This window comes from Tachypleus tridentatus, chromosome 2, assembly GCF_004210375.1.
Source record: "Tachypleus tridentatus isolate NWPU-2018 chromosome 2, ASM421037v1, whole genome shotgun sequence".
In the NCBI taxonomy this organism is placed as follows: domain Eukaryota; kingdom Metazoa; phylum Arthropoda; class Merostomata; order Xiphosura; family Limulidae; genus Tachypleus; species Tachypleus tridentatus.
In genome coordinates, this window is record NC_134826.1 from 80,190,087 (window position 1) to 80,212,272 (window position 22,186).

At 31.1% G+C, this 22,186-nt stretch overlaps 1 protein-coding gene across 1 annotated transcript in view; it reads left to right on the forward strand.

Annotated features, from left to right (window-relative positions):
• Positions 1–22,159, forward strand: part of LOC143245539 (uncharacterized) — a 45,516-nt gene extending 23,357 nt beyond the window's left edge. Inside the window, exons 6-9 of the mRNA XM_076491903.1 lie at positions 3,168–3,237; positions 3,772–3,899; positions 10,179–10,588; positions 14,889–22,159. Coding sequence (XP_076348018.1) covers positions 3,168–3,237; positions 3,772–3,899; positions 10,179–10,588; positions 14,889–15,134 — 854 coding nt within the window. The 3' untranslated portion in view covers positions 15,135–22,159. The remainder of the gene's footprint in view (positions 1–3,167; positions 3,238–3,771; positions 3,900–10,178; positions 10,589–14,888) is intronic.
• Positions 22,160–22,186: the final 27 nt, after the last annotated feature.

The following is a 22,186-nucleotide window of genomic DNA, read 5'->3' on the forward strand; positions in this document are numbered from 1 at the left end:
TACGTGGACTGTCCTGCATACCTTTACATCTCACTACCTACATTACATGACTGTTTCATGCTCTATATGCTTCTGTTTATCTCTTCTTGCAATTTTACACACTTCTTTTTCTTTGTGACTGGAATTTACTCTTTTTTACAGAGACTTCTTGCTCATACAATATATATCCTGCTCTGTAGCAAGTGGTGTCTGACTAGGTATTCCTGGTATTAAATCTCCACTGTACCTCTTGTGACCATGCTAAATGACAAAAACGTTGGAGTGTATAATTCCAGACTCCAACAGGTGTTTGTTGATTAACTGTGTCCATTGATCATCTGTGCATCATTATCAAATATTCTTGAGACAATGTCACATAGCACGGGATCATTTTGTGCACATTTGTTGAGACAAAGTGTTCCATAGGACCAATTGTAGATATATCTCATGATCTTTTGCTTCATAAATATACTTGTCTCAGACCATATATGTACATGGGTAAGTATATGGACCATGAACTTACATGGGTGAAGCAAACAGACACCATTGCCCATCTCTAATACTCCATGGATTTGATTCTCTTTCTACTATGGACTTAATGTATAATTCCAGATTTCAGTAGATATTGGCCAATTGATTCCATTAACATGGTAGCTCTGCTTTGCAAAATAGGGTATTGTGGTTACCCATTGCACTGTTTGCAGTTCTTTGGTACTTTGGACTCGTGCATTTGTCCCCCTTTCTTCTAGTGAAGTATGCAGACCAAGCCTCTTGGATGAAGTGCAATGCCATTTGGTTGAGAGTTGGGTGAAGGCCATTGTGCTGGTGTTGATAACATGATGTCCTTCCTGTGAATCTGATGTACAATTCTAGATGCCACCAGATATTGCTTGTAGCACTCTGCCATATATATATATATTGCAGTTTGCCCATCCTACTGAGATATTCTTCCTCCCTGTCATCATAGATGTAGTTCCCAGTTGTGTCAGATGTTGGTAGAGACAGACTAGCCATGTAAGTCCTCATATGTATTTGGCTTGTTCCTTCTTCTACTGTGAAGTAAATGGTAAATTCCAAATGCCATTAGGTTTTTCACTGCAGATATTACCTCAAATTGAAGTCCTGCTTCATCTTCCTACTATCTGCTGGATGTTTCTTCCTGGTGGAACTGGTATTATTTGAAGTTGGACGAAACACATGATTACCCACCCACACATATAAGGCTGGTTTCCTTGTTCTCACCATGAAGTAAATATAATGTTCCCATTGCTTCCAGGTTTTGAACTGGAAGTGAATGGTTTAGGAGTTTTTCTTACTTCCCATCATCTGCTGGATGCAAGTTCCCAGTAGATCTGGTGTTGGAAATGTGCAAATGCTGATTCAGATTCTTGATATAGATGCTAATGTTCTCATCCAGTAGCCATTTTACAGGTGAAAGGTAGAGAATCTTTTTCCTTCTGTGGACTGATGTACAATTCCAAATGCCCCCAGATTTGGTTTAGGTCAAATTCCTAGTTGTGGCCTGTTGCACTCTAACCACTCAACACCAAGGGGTCTCTTCATTGGTGATAACATTTTAGGGACCATCCATTATTTTGCCTTTTGTTGAAACATTCCTGTTGGGCAAGGAGTATGTCTGGCTTAGAAGTGCTGCAGTCTCCCACTAATATAATGTGTTTCATTCCTTACTACACCTCATAGTCAATTTTGGGGTATTTTATCAAGTAAGATCATATTCTCCATTAGTTCAATGTGAGGTTTTAGGTTTTCTGAGAGTAGGTAAGATATTGTATTGGAAGGTAACATTTTCCAAAAGTGAAAATGAATTTTCAAACAGATCTTGCATTTCCTACATGTTCCTCCTCACTTCCAGTGTATTGATTGACCTTCTCATGACCTATTGCCAAGTGACTGGCAGGTGCATTATTAAAGAGGGTGTTAGTTATGAAAGGAGTTGTGTCATGCTTCTGTTCGTTGAGGGTTAGTACATGATCATTTGTATGTAGATATGCAGAAAGAAGGCGGCTAAAACTTTAGGTTGATAGAGGGCAATACTAACTGGAGAAACATTTTGTTAGAGGAAGTTAGTGTTTATTCGGAAATACATTTTCAATTTAGAAAACTGGAACATTCTGTTGACGTTATTGTCTCTTTTATATAACTCCTGAAGATGACGTCAAAACATGTTCAAATAAAAATACGCATTTAAAGTGGAAGCCATTAACACTTTCAATAAATATTTTAAAATTGTGTAAATATTTTATTAACAATTTAGTTTAATTATTTTTAAATTTTAAATAGTATTTAAGTGCCAATCATTCACCACATGATTTACACCTTATAACAACATGAATAGTAGTTAGGATTGTATGTGCAATTATGTGTTAAGTTAAATTGACCAACCATAGAGTAGAGAAAATTACTGTTAAAATATAAATCTGTACTGAAAATAAAATTTTGAAATTTATTTACAAAGTTTTAGAGGTAATGCATTTACAATTTGAAACTTTTGAGATGGATAAAAGTATTTTGCTCTTGGACTAGTATATAGAAATACTATATATATTCACTGACAACTCTATGAAAAAAACAACTTTTTGTTAAATAGTCTAATTTTTTGTGTATAAAAGACTTGTAATATTTACTAAATCTCTGCCAAATTTAGGGAAGTTACACAAATAGTATTAAAGTTAGATTAGGGAAACTGTAACAAGTACAGAAGCGATAACAAGAAGACCTTGTTGCAAGAGAGTTAAGTTATTGGTTGGAATTTTTCCATTGGACTACTTTAAGTTATCAAAAAGTGGACATCTTACATGTTGGGAAAGTTGAAATCACCACCTTGCACCATTTTTCATATCTTCTGAAGTACTCGATTAACACTTTTTACATTCTTTTACTTTACTGCCATTGTCAGTACTGGTTAATGTACTTTTGCAGTTGTAAATTATCAAAATAAACATTAGGATATCTTGTGTAGGTAATTAGTATATGATATTCTTAGTACTACTTTTACAAGTATAAATGTTAGCATAGTACATTTAGTTTCTCAGTAGATATTTCATTCAAGGTTTCAGTTATTTTGCAACTGCCAGCAATATTTACCAAAAGTAAAATTCCACCTTTTATAATCTATCTGTATGTGTCTAGATATTGCCTACTTGTACACAAGTTCTCCATTTTTTCAGAAGAGAAAAAACATTTAAAGTCTTCAAGTACTCAGACAGTCAGCCAAGATCCTTCTATAACTAAATCCAGGTTAGTTGGAATTTGTGGAAAGTTGTTGTTTTAGCTTTTAATAAATGAATCGTTTTTGTTAATGTATTAAATAGTATCTTTGTTATCTGGCTTGTATTTAACTACTGCTTTCAAATTACAGAAAAGACATGTTTGTAATACTTTATATAAAAAAATATCCAGTAAAAATATCTAGAACCATGGATATTGGATGGAAATTTCAAACATTAACAACATTAAAGCTAAGCTAAAATAAAGATGTTAGTGTTTTTTTCAAAATTATACAAGTGATACTAGCCTTCAATTAACTAGCTAAGAAAGTAGATAAAGCATCTGTTTTATCTTGTTATTTTTCATGGTAGTTATATTGAATAAAAGTAATTTTTTCATAATCTCCTTGTTAGTCTTTAATTCTGTGCACCATTTCAAATATGTAATAGCTGGAAAGGAATAATATTTGAAATTAGATTCATTTTTACAGGGCAGTGACTAATAACAAATGTTAATCACACATCAAGAAAACAGTTCTTATTTATTAAGTTGTTTCAATTTTAGTATAAATCCTGCTGTTAGCAGTGCTGAAGAGAACTTGTCTGGGTGTTTCAGTAATCTGGATTCTCAACATTGCAGTTTCAACATGACCTCTAACAGTCTGAATCCTTTGAACTCTCTAAGCCTCTTAGGTAAGCTTTGTGTTTTCTTGCTCAATAAATTTTTCCAAAAATGTTTTGCTGAGGAATAGAATTATAATTGAACATATATTGATATACTTATCTTAAACATAATATAAAATAAAAACTACAATTCTGTAATTATGATGGTGTTTTAGATTAATTTTGGATACAGGTCTTTCTACTGAAACTTATGTTGCATTCCACAGAGAATAAATATATATCTTATACAAAAACAATTTTGGAAACTTGTATTCAATCCTACTGTTTGAAGACCATCCATTTTGACAACAGCTGTGCAAAAGGCTCTGTCCTAAGGCTTTCACATTCAGATCACACTCTTCTTTCCTGCAGCTATCCATAATCCATCTAGTATTTAATTAATAACTCCTGTTTCTTAGTGCTTGTTTGAACAGTCCAATCACAAAGAAATCCATAGGTCTACATTGAGTAACTTGATGGTATGTCGTTTTATAGAATAGCATGAATATTCATTTAATTCTCTGATATCTTGAGGTATGTGGTGGTTGGATTGATATATTATGGAATTGTAAGTTTTATACACGTAAGCCATTTCATTTTTCCACACAGAAATCATCCTTGATTATCTTGCATGTTGTTGCCTGGGATGTGTGCATATCTTATACCACTAACATTTGTATTTGTGGATTCTTACCTTTCAGAAGATGCTACACTTTGCTTACCTTGGCTCAGATATAACTTGTTGCCACTCTCTTTCTGTATTGTCCTGGTGCCAGAATTTGAGTTATATTCCTTTGTTTTCCAGTGTCATTAATTACAAGGGATATCCCTGTCTTTAAAATTGTAAATCCTCAATCTGAGCAAATACTTATGATCTGAGTATGTAAGCAGTTTGCATTGGGAAGGAGTAATACAGTTATCAGTTTTCAGTGGCATCAAACTACTTACAAAAATGCCAAGCAATATCGGATATAATTCTAATACATTTTTATCCATCATGTCTTTATACAAGTTATGGTTGTCACTTGACTTCATTTATTTCTTTATTCAAAATCCTTTTAATATAATGTATTCTGTGATGCTGTTAAACCCATATCCCTCACAGTATTTTAATCTTTCCAGGCCTCTAATGTTTTTGTTATTGTGCATCTAAAACCTAAATATATAGACACCTTTGGTGATAGAATTACCAATTTTCCAAACTGTCTTCTTTCACATTACACTTCATAAAGTTTCACTTATTTTAACAAGATGATGCACATTAAAAAATACATAACCTTGAAAAACTATTATATATTTTTCTCTTCTATTGGTTTTGTTCCAATATAATGATGTCCTGTTGTTAAATTAAAAGAAACTGCAGTATAGAAAAGACTCATCCCATGATAGAACAGTGGGAAGTCTTTAGTGTTTTATTGTTAGAATCAGAAGCTGGATTTTCCTCAGTGGACATAGCAGATAGCCCATGACACCCAACAGACTCAGAAAACGTCTCTCTTCAGAGAATAAATTAAAAAGTCAACAAAATAGGAAAATATGAACACAATAGAGAAATGTCTATATATATATATATATATATATAAAAAAAAAAGACTAGGGCTAAAATAACAATAATACCATGCTGTTAAGTCAGAATAAAAGTGTTTTATGTAATATTTCACACTTCTATTTTTTCTGCACCGAAGTTTAAAGTGACTTTTTAAAACCTTCCCCTTGTCTCAAACTGTAAAATTATTTGTTAAAGGCCAAATTAAACATTTTAGCTCCATTATATATGCAAAAATGGCTCATTTGGGTTGAGAAAATATTTGCATATATATTTCTCTACAAGTGGGTTTTCTCGACATCACTGATTTTAGCTCTATTATATCACATGTATGATGCCATGACATTTTACATACAAACAAAGAAAACACTATGGTACATAAGTTTCAACAGAATATAAATTAGACATGGACACAATAGAAATTAAGTGCAACATTAAATAAAATGTATATAAAGGTAAATAAAATTAGTGGAAATAAGCATTCTGTGAAAGGAAAATGCAGGGTGATTGTATTCATTAAGTAAACTCAGAATGAGAACTGTATTTAAAGTAACTAAAAACAATAGTATTTTAACAGAATGAACTTGATACAGTTGGATCTAAAATAAGATAAATACAAAAAGAAAACCAGTCAGTTAGTAAATGAAATAGGATGTAACTAAAAATACACTCAAAATTAAACAATTTAATTAAAATCATAATGCATGATAAAATTTAAGACAAATAAGATGAAGACAAAATTGAAAAATACAAATTTCTTACACCTGAATAAAAAACTTGAATTTATTATTATGAAAATGATTTCAAATGGCAAACTCAAAATGCACATGTGTTGTGTGAGGAACAAAATAAAATGAAACAAACTAAGTGTAACTAGATAGACCAGAAGTTAAAATAATAAAAAGTCAAGTTGGACAGCTAACTGAAAATGCAGATATGTCTGAGTTAAAAGTATTTTAAAAGAGAACACATATTATTAACGTTATTCTTCAAGGGGGTTTCCTCAAAGCTTTTAATCTGAATTCTCCTGCTTGAGTGGGAAGTTACACACCTTTACAATGTGGATCCCCCATTGTTATTGCAAAATTCTATCCAAAATCTGTGCTTCTACTCCTCTGATTTGGTCCTGGCAATGAAATTTCTAACTTTGACATGTCACCATATATTTCATTGAATCGGGGTTTTACATCAGTTTCCCATTTTAGTGAGTCATGTGGTATGTTGAATGCAGCATTGTTTAGAATTAGATATTTGTGATTTAAAAATAGTAAGTCTCTAGTTTTATACAAATTGGGAACTCAGATTACTAATATTAACAAGCTATAACATACAATAAGAATCTCATAGCTTTTTATTTTGTTGATATATGGCTTATGTACTGAATCAAACAGAGTGGCCCCATTCCTTTCGTTCCATTTTTGGAAATGGCCTCTTATATATTTTACTACAGTATATGACGTGAATAACCAATCAGCAGCTTAGAATGTCCCCAGAGTGGTTTTCTCAGCCATTTTAATCTGTGAAAAACTTGCATAGTTCTTTTGAACTGTGGTTTCAAGAAGGTAGATTGTCTCTTTTAGTCTGCGTGAAATTTCATATTTTTGAAATCTTAGTACATCTCAGTTGCTGTGTTTAATAAATTACAGAATAATTCTGTGGTATCAGTAGAGTTATTTATAAATTTTTGGTTATTCAACTGTATATATAAAAAGGCTGAGCAGCCTATGTTCAGTAACAACCAAGTACAAAGATTGTAACAAGAAGACATAATTGTTTGCTCTACTTCATGATTTATAAGTTTAATAATTATTTCTACATAGTAATAATTTATGTATGTATATGTAATGTATAATAATTGAAATGTGACTATATGTTACAAAATACTAGTCCACTAAAACACAGCCAAGACAGGAAAGACTAAAGGTCAGTTTTATATGACTGGATAAGTAACATGAGTGCAAGTTATGTAATGTTAGCTGACCATCACTGGAATATATATGTTATGAGACTTAAGCTACTTAGATTAAACATTTGTGTTTTCGTGTTGTAATATTTAGTCATTCTAACATGAAAAAAATAGCATAATTTGTTTATTTCCTAATTTTTTTATGATGGTTACAAGGTTGGTAAAATGACAGACCCCACATGGTTATTGTATAGAAAGTAACATAAAGAAATAGTTTTACTGAAAATAAGCAAATGTTTGAAATGTATTTAGGAGATTTTAGAGAAGAAGAATATTTAGTCATAACATGAAATCACTTTGTACTCAGACGAGTAACAAAACAGACTAGATATTTTCTCAAATCTTTAATAAAAATATTTCAATAAAAATCTTATTTTTTTGCTTACAAAATTTGTGTAGTCTTTACTAAAAATCCACCAAACTTTGTAGAGATACATGTGTTGTATCAGAAGTTATAGCACAGATACTTAATGTATACAAATCTGTAGGTGTCTTGTATATATTATACCTAAGCCCATTGTGAAAGGGTTAAATAAAAAATAAATTTAGTGTAGTCCTGTTAGTATAAAAAAGTAGGGTTAAGTTTCATCGACAGTTGATAGCAAAAAAGAGAAGACCCAGGTATGTATTATATTTCTTGTGTTTCATGTGTAGTCTTTATTTATTATTATAAAAATAACTAAAAGTAGAAATGTATTAGGTTTGATGAAATTATATTAGGTTAATATAAAGAAAACAATAATAGCAGTTTTTATGAGGTATGCTCATGAGCAATTATTCAATAGCTTGTGTTTTTCTTGATTTCATAGGGTAATGCGAGTTACCTATTCACCAAATCATTTACAAATTGTTTGTTAGGATTATTAGTTAGACAGGATTCAAAGGGCAATAAAACAATAAAATGTAAGTTGAAACAAATACATAATGTTACTATTTTAAAACTAGTTAGGATAAGTAAAGTATGGTTTCCAGTTAGAAACTGAAGTCATTCTGGAAAGAAAAAGAAGGTAATTTAGATTTATTGTGTTTGTTTGTTTTTTTATGGTGATTACAAAGTTGGTCAATCAGACTAATTCTATATAGTTAGGGTAAAGAAAATAAGGATAAAATATAGATTTATTGTGTTTGTTTTTTTATGGTGATTACAAAGTTGGTCAATTTGACTAATTCTATATAGTTAAGGTAAAGAAAATAAGGATAAAATATAGATTTTGTTCTGAAAAATATTTGAAATGTATTTAGGAGGTTTTAGAGATTATTGTAGCATAGGAAGAAAGTGGTGTAATGCTGCATTCATCATCTGTGTGTTTTGGTAAATGTGTTCAACTCTTTGTGTACATTTATTTCTACATTGGAGCAGCCATATAGTAAGTATTGCATAATTGCAGTGTAAGTTATGTTTTTCTTCAGCTAATGAAGTGTTTTACTAGAATCAGTATAAGTTAACTATAAAATGCTCATAATTTTCTATACTTTAAATAAGTTGAACATTAGTTATTACTATCTTACAAACAGTTTCTATATGTGGGCACCCTACTGTTGAAACAGATAAGTGGTAATGTCATCTCAACACACTAATGTGAATGTTTATCTAATTCAGTTATCTATTTCAAGACCAGGCTATCCATATATAAAAAAGAACAAAAATACTTTTTGTCATCAGTTTGTTACATCTTACCCATATCCTTACAATAATTTATTGCAATGTTTAATACACACAAAAAATAATGTTTGTACCATTTCATTTGCATCATAGATAAACCTAAGGCTATTGTTCAAGCTTCTCTTTATCATATTTTGTGTCAAAACTACTTTTACAATCTAATTACATGCAGTAAACTGAACAAAACTTTTTTTGTCTTTTCAAAGAGTCTTCATGCTACAGAAACATTGAGAATACTAATAGAATGGAAAGAAATTTAAATTGTAACTTTGGCTGTAGTAAGAGGAGTTCAGTGTATCTATAACTGAATGAAGTGAGAGTAAAGTGAATGGAAGTATAATAAGTATACTTTCTGTGATCCTAGAACAAAATTTCATGTGGCTTCTTTATGGTTTCAAGTGACTGAACACCTGGGATTACAGGTTAATTATTTATGTGCCATTGAATACACTGTGTGTATGTTGGATAAAAGGTAGTCATTTTATATGATCTGCACAAATTGAATTTTTTTCATGAATTTGACCTGCTTTGTATGTTTGTGTTTTTGGATGCAGATATGGCCATACATGTGGATGTAAGTCACAAGGTTCTCAGTCTCCAATTTATTTCTTTATCAATAACCAATGAAAAGTTCCTCTCTGAAGATGGACGAGGTATGGCATAGTGGTTAGCATGTCAGGTTGTGAAAAGTTCCACTTTCAACTGTGGAATTGATGAAAAGTAAATGCTATATTTCATTCAAACAGATGCTGTTAGTTGGTTGCCTTTCCTTTGGTTATTATTCAAAATTAAGAATAATAACATTTTAAACCAAAGTGTCTCTGACCTGTCTAGTTAGCCATGGGCACAGAAGGTGTTTTTCAGATTGAAAATTCCATTTTCTGTTTTAGATGACACTGAAATTAATTTTCTAGTTTCAAAATATACCCATCAGTAAAAAATACTGCCTATAAAGTTTTATTAAGAGCAAAAAATTGGCAGCATGAGCCTTTGCATTAGCAGAATTGATCCTATACACGTATTAGACAATTTACAATAATAATTATTAATTTTAGTGCTGAAACCTTAAAAGTGATATTTAAATGTTAAAAAATTGTTTTGCTTTTTAAATATCAATTTATGTGATCCTTTTAGCAAGAACAGGTAATGAATTTCCATGTGAAGATGAAGAAGGACAGTTTATGGATAACTCTAACCTGATAGACCTAAAAGCTGGAAGGTGGAAGGGAGATGAAGGGAACTGGTGGCGTCTCACTGAACTTCAACGACGAAACACACTGTGCCTGCCACATCTGAAGACTTCATATCCTGTGGAAACACAAATGCATGACCTTAGAAACTTTTCTGATGATGCCTTAAAGATGGGTCCAATCATTGAAGAGCCATTTATATTAAGAGAACGAACTGCTAAACTTCTCTCTGATCGTAGAATGACTTTGGCTGCTTTAAACCTTACGGCAGACAAGGTTCACACTTCCCAAAGTGGAAATAAACGTAAACGTACAGATTCCGTGGAGTCAGAATCTTCCACTGGAACATTTAAGGTAGAGTGAAATAACATTATTTACCTGCCACCTGTGGCATCTCTGAGGTATACTGTTATTATGTTCCATTTAAGGTTTTTAGCTCTGACATGAAAATTACCTGGTAGTGTAGTTAGTTACACCCAGAGATATACTTAAGTTTTCAGTAATTATTTACTAACATGTGTAGGTTTGAAATATTTTGATTTAAAAACAAATGCCTGAAAGAGAAATATTAACCAAATGTTATTGCAGCAGCCTGTGTTCTTGTAAGTACTGTATGTTTAATATTATACCATTTAGCATCTACTTTAAATCAACTGAACAGTATAGGTAAAGAATATATACTTATATTACTTTTATTTTTTCTTTTAAACTTTAATTATTATTATTATTATTATTAATTACTGCATCTACAAGGGTGTCTTGCCAAATAATCTTTATAGTCAAAACTATTTTAAACTTCTGGAAAACTACAGAAATAAATAAATTAGTAACTTGAAGGTTACAAGGTGGAATTTCAAAAGAGGTATGTTAAATGCCTCTACATATTGTCGTAAGACCACAAAATATAATCTCAAAAATTTAGTGAACAAATTTTCCTGAACATTATTGGATATAAATATACACTGAGAATGACTTTAGTTTACTTATAATTGCTGTGCATTATTTTCTGCTGTATATAGAAGTTTTACTGATCAAGAAATTTTTAGAGACTGCAAAAATTTGATTTTAAACTGTCCTCATAAGAAGTTGAATAGATTTCCTTACAGTTATTTTGATTTGTTCCATAATTTTTCTATTACCCATAAGCTGTAGAATTAGTTCTAAATGATCTACTTTTGTAGCAATTATTTTTAGGAATTAAGACTAAAGAAGTTCTGTTATTACATAATGATTACTATACTGTTCCTACACACTGAATGATGCCTTCTAAGTTCTAGGCTCAATTTTCAGTATCTTAAACTTAGATTTTTTTTTTAATTTAAGAGTACTAACTCTGTTCATCAAGCCTTATTCTATTTTATCTGAAGAAGATGAAATAGGTATGTATTTTGTCTTAACTAGTGTTGTAAGGGGTGTTTTTTTGCATAATATTTTTATAGACTGTTAAGATATTTTAGTGTTACCAACTGCTTAACAAGGTCTGGGAAAAATGGTATGAAAATATCATATATAACCAGTCTTTATTAAAAGGTTAAAAGAATGTTTTCAATAAATATTTTCCAGCATGTCAAAGTTTGAAATATTCTAACTTAAATTCTTGAATCTCCAGGCTTTTTTTTTAATCAAATGTCATAGCAACAGCCTTGTTGTTATAAGAACAGGTAAAGAAAATATATTTACAGTATGTATTTTTCTTTTAAATTTTATTTTTATTATTAAATCAATACACTCACAATCTTCATTGACTGGTTGATTTTCCTCTGGTCAGTAGTTTACAATTATTACCTCTGAACCCACAAGGTCTGATCCAGTTGGTTGCCCCTTGTGTACAGAAGTTGTTATTCAGGTTGAAAATTCCAATTTTCTTTCTACCCTTATATGAGTTTAAGTGTCTGAGTAAATTACAAATGCATACTATAAACAATGGCAATTAAAAATCTAGATTAATAATCTACAATCTACTTGCTTTACTGAGGTATACTTAATTAGAAAACTAATTAAATTAGAGACATTCTGTTTCAGTATGTGATGTATTTTTTATGTCTGTAATGCATACTTGGAATAAATATGAATCATTTTGGGGACAACCGACTTTGTCGCAAAAATGTATGTTAAGCATGCCTTTCTCTTGAAAAATTAAGAGAGGCCTTGAGTAGTAAATGTTGCTTTTCACATTTATTTTTTGCTGTAAAATTAACTAAATTGAATAAATTAGAAACTTGTTATAAATTTGTTAGGTTAAAAGGAAATTTTTGTACTTCTTGTTATACTGAATATTTATTAAGGAAGTATGTGCACATAGCACAGTGTGAATGTAGCTCAACTGGTTGTTTACACAAAGTTGTTTCCCTGTGATAAATAGTTTAAAGTAACCTGAGGAAAACTGAAGAAACCAGATGTAAAAAGACTGTAGCTTAAATTATAAGAATAAATATATACAGTTATTTGATATAATATTTATTCTAAAAATATGATGAAGTTTTATTTGTATTTTTCAACTTAATTTCCTCTATGTTAGTGATTTCACTACAGTTAGTGTTAGGAAAATAAGAGATAGAATATTTAGTTTTACTGAAATAAACATGATATTCATTTTGGTGGTTCTAGACGTTATCAAAATGAAATATGAACCATAAGATTAAATAAGTATTTTTACTGCTACCATAAGAATTACCTTTGTCTCAGACTGACTCATTAAAATCTTCATAAATTCACAGACAGACTTGTATAAAACAAACTGAATTTTTGTGTACATCAGATTTGTAATATTTACCATACTTCATAAAAAATACACTTAATACGTCCAGGGTTATAGTATTTATAATTTCATGGTTATCAGGTCAGTCAAAATGATCAAGCTCGCACATTTAAAGATAAAAGGATAGCAGTTGACTGTCACCAACTTTGTTGGGTTTTAGGCACTCCATACTAATTGTTTTGCAAATACCAGTAATTATTAAGATATGTATGTATGTATGTAGTTGTATGAATAACATATTTAAAATAATGTTAAATAATATATGTATATATATATATATATTAAGGTAAATAAGAGATATTAACAAAACTTAACTGCTTTTTTTTCCCCAATATTTCTTTTCTAGTACATAGATTTTTTGTCTTTATCATTGATAACAAAAAAAATGTTCTTAACTTATTTGCTTGTTACTAAATTTTTCAAAAGGAATTATTGAAAGCACTGAACTTAAAGTAAGACTATGGGTAAGCTCACAGGAAAATGTAGTGGTTTTTGACATATGTTTCAGTATGTGTAAGAATTTAGCATGAAAATTATTAAAGCATCATAATAATGCTGCTGAAACTCATATAATAAATTGTGTACTGAAAAGCAATAGTTGAGGAATGGTTTGCATGTTTTCTTTTGCCAAATGTAATTTTCCTCTATGTACTTTGTTCTCTGCATGCTTAAAGTTTGTAGATGGCTTGAATGGGTAATTAAGAAAAATATTACAAAATGCAGGTTATTCTTCATAAAATTGAAAATTCATCTCTGCATGCTTTTATGGTTTATGAACACAAAAGACTGAATTATTTTCCCCAGATACAATAAAAGATTTAAAAAGTGTGAACAGAATGGACATAAACCTGTAAAAGTCACAGGATTTAAAAAAATCAAAGTTTGAGGAAGTTAAAAAGAAATTCTCTGTGTGCATATACACACAAACAGTGCTACTTAGTTATGCTAGTAAGTGTTATATTTGTAACAAAGACTTGACCAGTTGCTGTATCAGGTGATAATTATCTAATTATATTTAAAAGTAGGTTAGATAAAATATGTTATTGTTAATACAAATATAACATTTTACTGCATACTGTGAACTTGGCTTCACATGAAAAATATATTTAGTAGTATTATACTCTGAAACTTTTATTAGTCTTCAAACTAGCAATTCATCTAAACTAGTGTTAAAACCTTCTGTGATTTTCCTGAGATAACATGAGTGCCCAGATTAATTTGGGAAAATCATTTACTTGCATGTTACGTTTTATTACTTGTCTGAATTTATTCACATTATTATATATTATGAAAAACTTAAAGCATTAAAAATGCTCTTTTTTTTAGCTTATTTTCCAAAATTTGACAGGGAGGGGGTTAATTTTGAACAAAAATTGAAATATAAGTGTGTTACACATGTAAGTCAACAGATCTGGAATTTTACACAAGGATTTGTATGTGCAGCTACCCTGTGAAATTGGATGTGTTTTAAAAAAAAAGAAAATGTTTGTGTGTGTGTGAACAACTACTTAATTTTGGAGATATTCATTTCTGGCAGCATGAAAATTCCCAGCCATATATCTGTCACCAGGAAGAAATCTCATCTTATGAGCAGTTTATATCATAGCACTGGCTAAGTTATAATTTGGTCTGTGGAAATACCATTATGTTCTTTCTACACAGAAGCACAAACATTTGTTAAAATCATTATCATAATCTCATTGTGATGTGATGTAACACAGCTACTGACGTGCATTTCAAACCAGCTTGTGATATGCCATACAAAACAGGTGAAGGATGTTTTTAAAAGATGAAAGACAATACTGTTTACTGTCCATCATACTTTTGTTGTTGTACACAAGTGTCAGGTGAAACTCACTGATCCATGAATACTAACTTGTTGTCTTTTATTATTAGGGAAGAGGTGCACCGCTACAGCCAACTTATTCTAAACCTGGACCACCTACCCCTGGAAAAACCCGTTTGAGTAAACAGCAATTGGCACCTGCCATCTCTCCAGCTTCATTCAGTAATGCTGCCAAAATATTTAAAACTCCCTCTAGCATCAAGAAGAAATTAAGAGAACGTTTCAGTCGTACTCCAAAAGAAGGGAAGAGTTCTAAATATCACAAACGGAAGTTTGGAAAGGAAAATGAGTGGTAAATAAAACTTAGTATCAAAAGTCTGCTTTTGTGTGATCATATTTAAAATATTTTTTTTAAATTTAGCAGAAATAGTTGTAATATTTGAGTAATAAGGAACTGTACTTATGTTAATGGCTATATAGTAAATGTCTTGGATATATGTAAACCTAGCTGTAGTAAGAAGCATATACTAATTACAGTAGCAGTTAATACACTTACAACATTCCACTTCTTCAGTTCAGAAATGCAAGAAAAACAACTCAATTCAGACAGTAAATTATCTGACACTTTAATGAAGCTTGGGATCAAGATGTTGCAAAGCTTTAAAATTAAACTAGTGACTGTCACAGTAAATATGTCATTTCCATGCATTAAAAAAATGTTTTATGATGCCTTTGTATAAAGTAGACTTCTTTCATTCTCAGTTGTCTGAATTTTGTGCAATGAGAAGTCATAAAATAAATTTATAATTTTGGAAAAAGAAATTATAGAGCAATTGGTACTCTAAGTATTCAAAATGATATATTAGTTTATCTTAGTTTCAGGTAGGTAAAAGTTACCTTAACATTTTTAATGTAGTTACAAATACATAATAAAAGTGTTTTTTTTTTAAATATTTTGTTACAAATATAGATTTTAACTACCTTTAATGGTTATTAGAACACAGAATAAAACAGTTTTATTTTTACACATGCATATTAAAATGTAGCATTTTAAGTACTAATTAATAGCAGGGATTGCTTTAAGCCAGCAATTGCATTCGAAAAGATAAAAACGAACACTAATTCAGTGATAAATGTAGTTAGACATGATTGCATAAAATTTATTTTTTTGTCCTGAAAATTTTATTTTGTAAAAAAATTATATATATTTTTTCAGGCACTTAAATTTCTTAATACTTTTGCTTGTAAGAGAGAGAAAAACTTATAAATATTTAATAAAAATATTTTATTGAAACATTAAATGTACTGTAGAGACTGTTATTCATATGAAACAACTAAACACACTATAGATTATAGTCTGGTTTGCTTTTCCAAAAAAAGCTGCTAGAAAAGAAAGATTGAGGATTTTGGGGTAATTAATGGTAAATAACTATTTTTGGTGAATTTGAGAATGCTGGATTCAATATTTGGCTTGCCTGCCAATAAAATGGCTCCTTTACCCTCAAAATTTAAAAAAAAAAAAAAAAAGGCTACCATTTATCACTGGGGTTTCATTTATATACCTTTTAATACATATAGTGAGATTTTCTTTTAGCATGCAGTGTGGGCTAGTTTGCTAAATTTTATTTATTTCTAAAAAGAAACTCAAAATGGTGCCCCAAAAACTGTTCATTTAGGCAAATGGGCTGCCAATTTCATGTCTGTATAATTGCCTTAAATTTTATCTAATATGTCTATGTTGAAACACAAAATTAATGCTTAATAGTATAGAATAACTTTTGGTCACATCTTCATTTAGAAAAATCTCATGAGGACAGAGAACTAGTTGCTCATGCAATTTCCCATACAATTGCATGCCTCATAGCATTAGAACTTTGTCTTTTGACACTCGCATTGCATTGTTCAAAATTTTGTCTTGCACTGACAAGTGATCAGTTCTTCACATACTTGTGGTACTGGACGTAAAAAGGATATAACTAGCTGTAACTAACCATCTTCTAATATCCGATTATAACCAGTCATGGGGGGGGGGGAGCTCTGTAAATGGTACATGTGCTTGTAGCCAAATGAAAGCCTGGTAGTGTAGTCTTATGATATGAAACTTGAGAATCACAAGTTTTAGAAAGTTAACTGCTGCACATTTTTGAACTGTATCACATATTTGGTCAGTGCTGTCAGCTTTATGGGCAGGTTTAAAAATTTACATACCAAATATTCAGCATTTATTATCTTTTCTGATGTCAAAGGGGCAATGCCAAGTCTATCTAAGAATGTGCTATACTAAAATAAAGTCTCATAACTGATTTCTTGTTATGGCATGTCAAAAAGGATAATGAGTCACTGCCACTAAGGGTGTAAAACAGCAGACAGTTGGACAAACTACATAGTAGCAACAAAGCAAAGATAAGTTCTTATTAAATTTCTGAAAATGGGCAAGTAGCAGCAGCAATATATCTATCTTGAACTTCCACAATGATGACAGAAGGCTAGAATAATGGATACAGTGCAACATGTGTTTCTACTTCATATCATATCTGATTTGCTGTTAAACACTTGACTTTGTTGAATAAATCCTTCTGTACATATGACTGCAGGTATATCAGCTTGTGTTGCTTGCTTTGAAGTTTTCACAGACAGGATCTCAACCAATTCAATAGTGTTTACAGTAGTTAGCTGTTCTGCTGTGTTTGTTTCCATCTTTAATATTCTATCTTTTACTGTGTTTCTACTCAATAGCAAATCCTTAATGCACTGAGTAATTTATTTTTTTCTGGAATACCATCAAAAAGGAAAGTAGCACATTCTAGCCATGTTGCTGCTGACTTCTTTATTACCCCATTTTGATCTTGCCAAATCTTTTACTCCATGATTCTTGAAAATCTCTGCTGCTGCTCATTCCATTTGAGTGTTTTTGTTTCTTTGCTGGTTGAGCTGGCATTCTAACAAGCTGAAAAAGGTAAATACAGTTTGAAAAATATCACATCAATTAACTTAAATACGATAATTTAGCTTACCGTGACATAACAGCTGGTGAAAATTTGTCTTGATGTAAAAATCAATCTGTAATTAACTAAATGATACACATGACACATCAACTAACATAATTTTAACAATATAATTCATATATTTACTGCAAACAACAGAAAAAAAATATAAGCCAAATAGTTAATTTCTATTTTCACTCAAATATTGATGTGTACATTGGGTCTGCAAGGAATTCAAAACATGTCATCTGATGTCGCACGTTCCTGCAACCACAAAGCTGGTGCCAAGAGGGTGTGAGACATCTCCTGCAAACATTTCTCACTGCTTCCGGGTTGGAAAAAATCATTCTTTGCTGCTTTTGGCAATAATGGTGATCATTAATATGTACTACATAATTTGTTTATTATGGGTTAGTATCACAATTTAAAATATCAAGAGGCAGCACTGCATGCTAGCAAAGTTTTTTGGCATGCCATAGGTTTGCAATTACTTATCTAGGGTGAGTATGTCAAGACTTTGTGTAATCTCTGCAAATTTGGATTGAATATTGTAAGAGGACCCACCTTGACAAAAAAGAATTTGTATCTCAGAATAGTTGGTATGGTTACTAACTTTTATTGATAAGCAGAGAACAACGTTTCGATCTTCCTAGGTCATCTTCAGATTAACAAAGTGGGTTTCTCGTCATCAAGAAAGCAGAATTTGACCTAGTAATTCAACAATGCCTTCTTCAACTTTTCTTTGTTCAACCACTCCATAGTATGGTCAGGATCTATTTGACTGAATAATGTCTGGCCACATTTAATCACAAAGTTACCTTGTTGGAATTTTTTCTTTGATCATGAAGAAAGCTAGTGCATCTCTGACATGTATATAGTACACAAGCATAGTTACTATGGTTATATTGAAAACGTATGGCAGCATTTTTTAAAAAATCAAACACAACCTCCAATCAGCTTCCTTCTGAGCCCTGGTTAAAAAAAAAAAAAAGAGACAGAGAGAGAACTTTAACCATTTCCAAGTAATTCTACCTAATAGCCCACTTTCAACCCGAGCTTCCAGAATACTAGTTCACTGAATCTGTTTGCCTACGACTTTGATATTAATTGCTATATGGAAACCTCCAAGATAGGGGATCAAAAAAGTTGGTTGTCTCTACTGAACATTTCAAATGCATCAACTTGCTATAAATGACCTCATCTGCAATCAGGACAACATAGCTGTGTCCAAGGCTAGCAGCCACAAAGCAACATCTTTGTATGACAGTATTTAAAGTTTCCACTTAATAAGCAGGAGCAAGAACTATGACAGAGATAAATTGTTCAAACATAGTGTGATACAGCTGTTGGTAGAAGTTTGTTCAGCTGATTGATTGCTGCTTTGTTCATTTTGAAAACTAAAGCTAACTCTTTCACCTTTGATGTATCACTTGTGATGACATTTCCAGTACAGTCTTTGAAGCAATCTGTGTCAACAGGAGCACCAAATTTTGGTGTAGGCTTGGCAACATAATTTGATAGTGGAACAAAACTGTTCAGTACTTTAGGTACTTGCGGTATTTGTCTGGAAGAAGGAATGTTTTCTGAAATAACTTCCAGGAATTCAGGACCATGTTGCCAAGCTGTGAATTCGGTGACATTAAATGTTTGACATCTACATCTGAGTAAGTATGCAGATGTTGTCTATTCTTGACCAAGTTTGTGAGAATTATGTAACCTATTCATGTGTCCAACAATTTCAAAGCATTTTCTGCCAATCTGTATCTACTTGCAAAATCTTTCAATAGATTCAAGAAGTTTTTTGGAATATTGTCGTTTGAAGAGGGCAGTTAAGGCCAATATACTCAGGCATCCATTAAATTCCTACAGTGATGAAATATACAATATCTTGGGCTACACTTAACACAAAGATCAAAGAATTTTTTGATGTTTTATCAACTGGCTTGTCAAGTCCAACTGTATTTTCCATTTCTAAGCCATCACTGGTTGTATTTTTGCCACCACATAGTTAGAAAGGTATAGCATCTGGAATGCACTCACATATTCCCAAGTCAGAAATATTGATACCCTTTGCTTTTGGATAGTACATTAATGTCAGCCCTTACAGGAAGCTCTAAGGTAATATAAATCACAAGAAGAAAAATGTTATCACTGGGAAGGTATAGTGAGATGATTTTCATCTGAACTCTTTTTGCAGAAGTGTAAATATAGGGATATGCAAAAAAATATTTTGGATCATTATGTTAAGTTCCCTTGCTTCAGTTATTTTTTTGCAAATATGAAATGCATACAGCTTACCCAATAAGCATCTTAAAACTTGATAAATGATGAGCACTTACTTGCAAATGCTGAAGAAATCTAATGCTGCACTTCATTGAAGAGACAGACATACATGTCCCAAACATCACTAATGTCATGTACAAAATCTTGTTTTTTAGCCAAGCCTTCCAAATTCTTGATAGAAGAAAGCAACTGGGAAAAAGCATTACTGAAGAATTGCTTTGAGCTCTTGAAACTAACCAGTTGAAACCCATAAAAGATGTTAGGTAATAGCTGCAGCTATTGGTGATTCCCTCTTGTTTAGGTTAAAGAACTACTTAAGTCTGCAACAAAGATGAAACATTTTGATTATATGCTCGAGAAATAAATTTCCATTTACTTTTTTTGGGTGTAAAAGGAAATGTTCAGTGATTTTTATGGGTTTATGAGTAGCCATTTTATTCAATTTTGAGGGTGAAGGGAAGTCTCTTACCAGGTGAAAAAATGTTTTGAATTCATCATCCTGCAATTGAACAAAATCAACTGTTTGCCAAAACTACCCAAAAATGCTTAATATTAACCACTTTTCTGAAAAGTGAACCAGATTATTACAATAAGAATTATTTCCTTACAGTTTCACTGTTACTGATACTTGTTCACTATACTTTAAATTTGAGATTACTTGTATGATATGAAAAAGGTATTAACTACAGAAAATTTATTTTTGAAAAATTGCTCATGAAGAACTGTTTCGCTGGAATATATCATCTGATGCCTCACTGGTGACATGAGTTTTGGAATTTAAACACACAATATTTTTGTGACAATACTAGATTTTTTCACAAGACACATTGGAAGTTACATCTCAAAAGTTTCTTATTACTAATTACATAACTGTTTTTCACAGTTCACTTTAAAAGAGTTTAGCCATTCAGTGTGCTCATTACATTGAAATCATAGGATGGCAATAAATATTAAAATATTTACATAGTGCTTTCATAAATATTATAATAGCACCTTTTATGAATATATATACCAATTAATTCTGTGGTAACTAAATACCATTACTAAAACTTTAAGAGAATCATTCAGTTCAAGAATAAAGTGGTAAATCAACAGGAAGTCACAGAAGGAAACAAAATATATTTGATACTGAAGGTAAAGCAAAAGTAAATATGCCATTGTTTTATTTAGAACATAGCTTAATTATTACATTTTGTTGTAGTGATACTTTTTGTAGCACCATCTGTTTAGTAACTGTTGTCCTACCCTGTATAATTGCTGTAATAAAAAGCAACACAATTTTCAGTTCTTTTTCTCTTCTCTCCTAACTTTATAACATATCCTTTATATAGTTTTAGAGTTTAATTGGAATTCATTCATCTGCTGATGATCCAGCAAACATAATTTTTCACCACATAACTTGCAAGCAATACCGCAGAATTAAAATAACTAAAGTAACTGCACTATACATTTTTGTTAGTGTTCTGTAACTTGGGTCTTTTTAAATTACAGGAATGTTTTGATGGGCTGATGTATACATTAGAAAAGTTTTTCTTATTGAAAAAAAAAGGTAACACATGACATGCTTTTGTGTTAACTGTGTTTATTAAAAATTATCTTGCATATACTTTTAGACATTAAAACCAAAATATTACATATTAACTATGCACTCACAAAAGTAGGAATAATGCACTAAGGGCAATACAACTTTTCACTTGTGGGTTTCTATTGATACCACAAAATAGTCCAATAGAAATGTATCAATCATAAGACTAGTGGTGGAGAAAGCTCTTTAAATTCAACAATAGAATAACTGATTCATATCAATATATGATTTATTCTATTTACTTTCTGTTTATTACAATGCCTCTGTGGGTAAGTGAGTTAACACATTTTTTACAAACAGCTGAAAGCTATTGACAAAAAAAAATAGTCCTTACACAGGTACTACTATGTGTTGAGTGATGAGAAAGTACACGTATCTTAACCCTTGCAATTCATTACACACACAAATTGCAGAGATTATGATCTTTTAATTAAATTTACACATTCTTTTCTGTTTAGATATACAAACATTTACCATTAAAAAGTTTGTTTTATTAAACCTCCAAAGGAAATAGGCATATATTTATAACGAACACTGTTGTACCAATAAAATAATG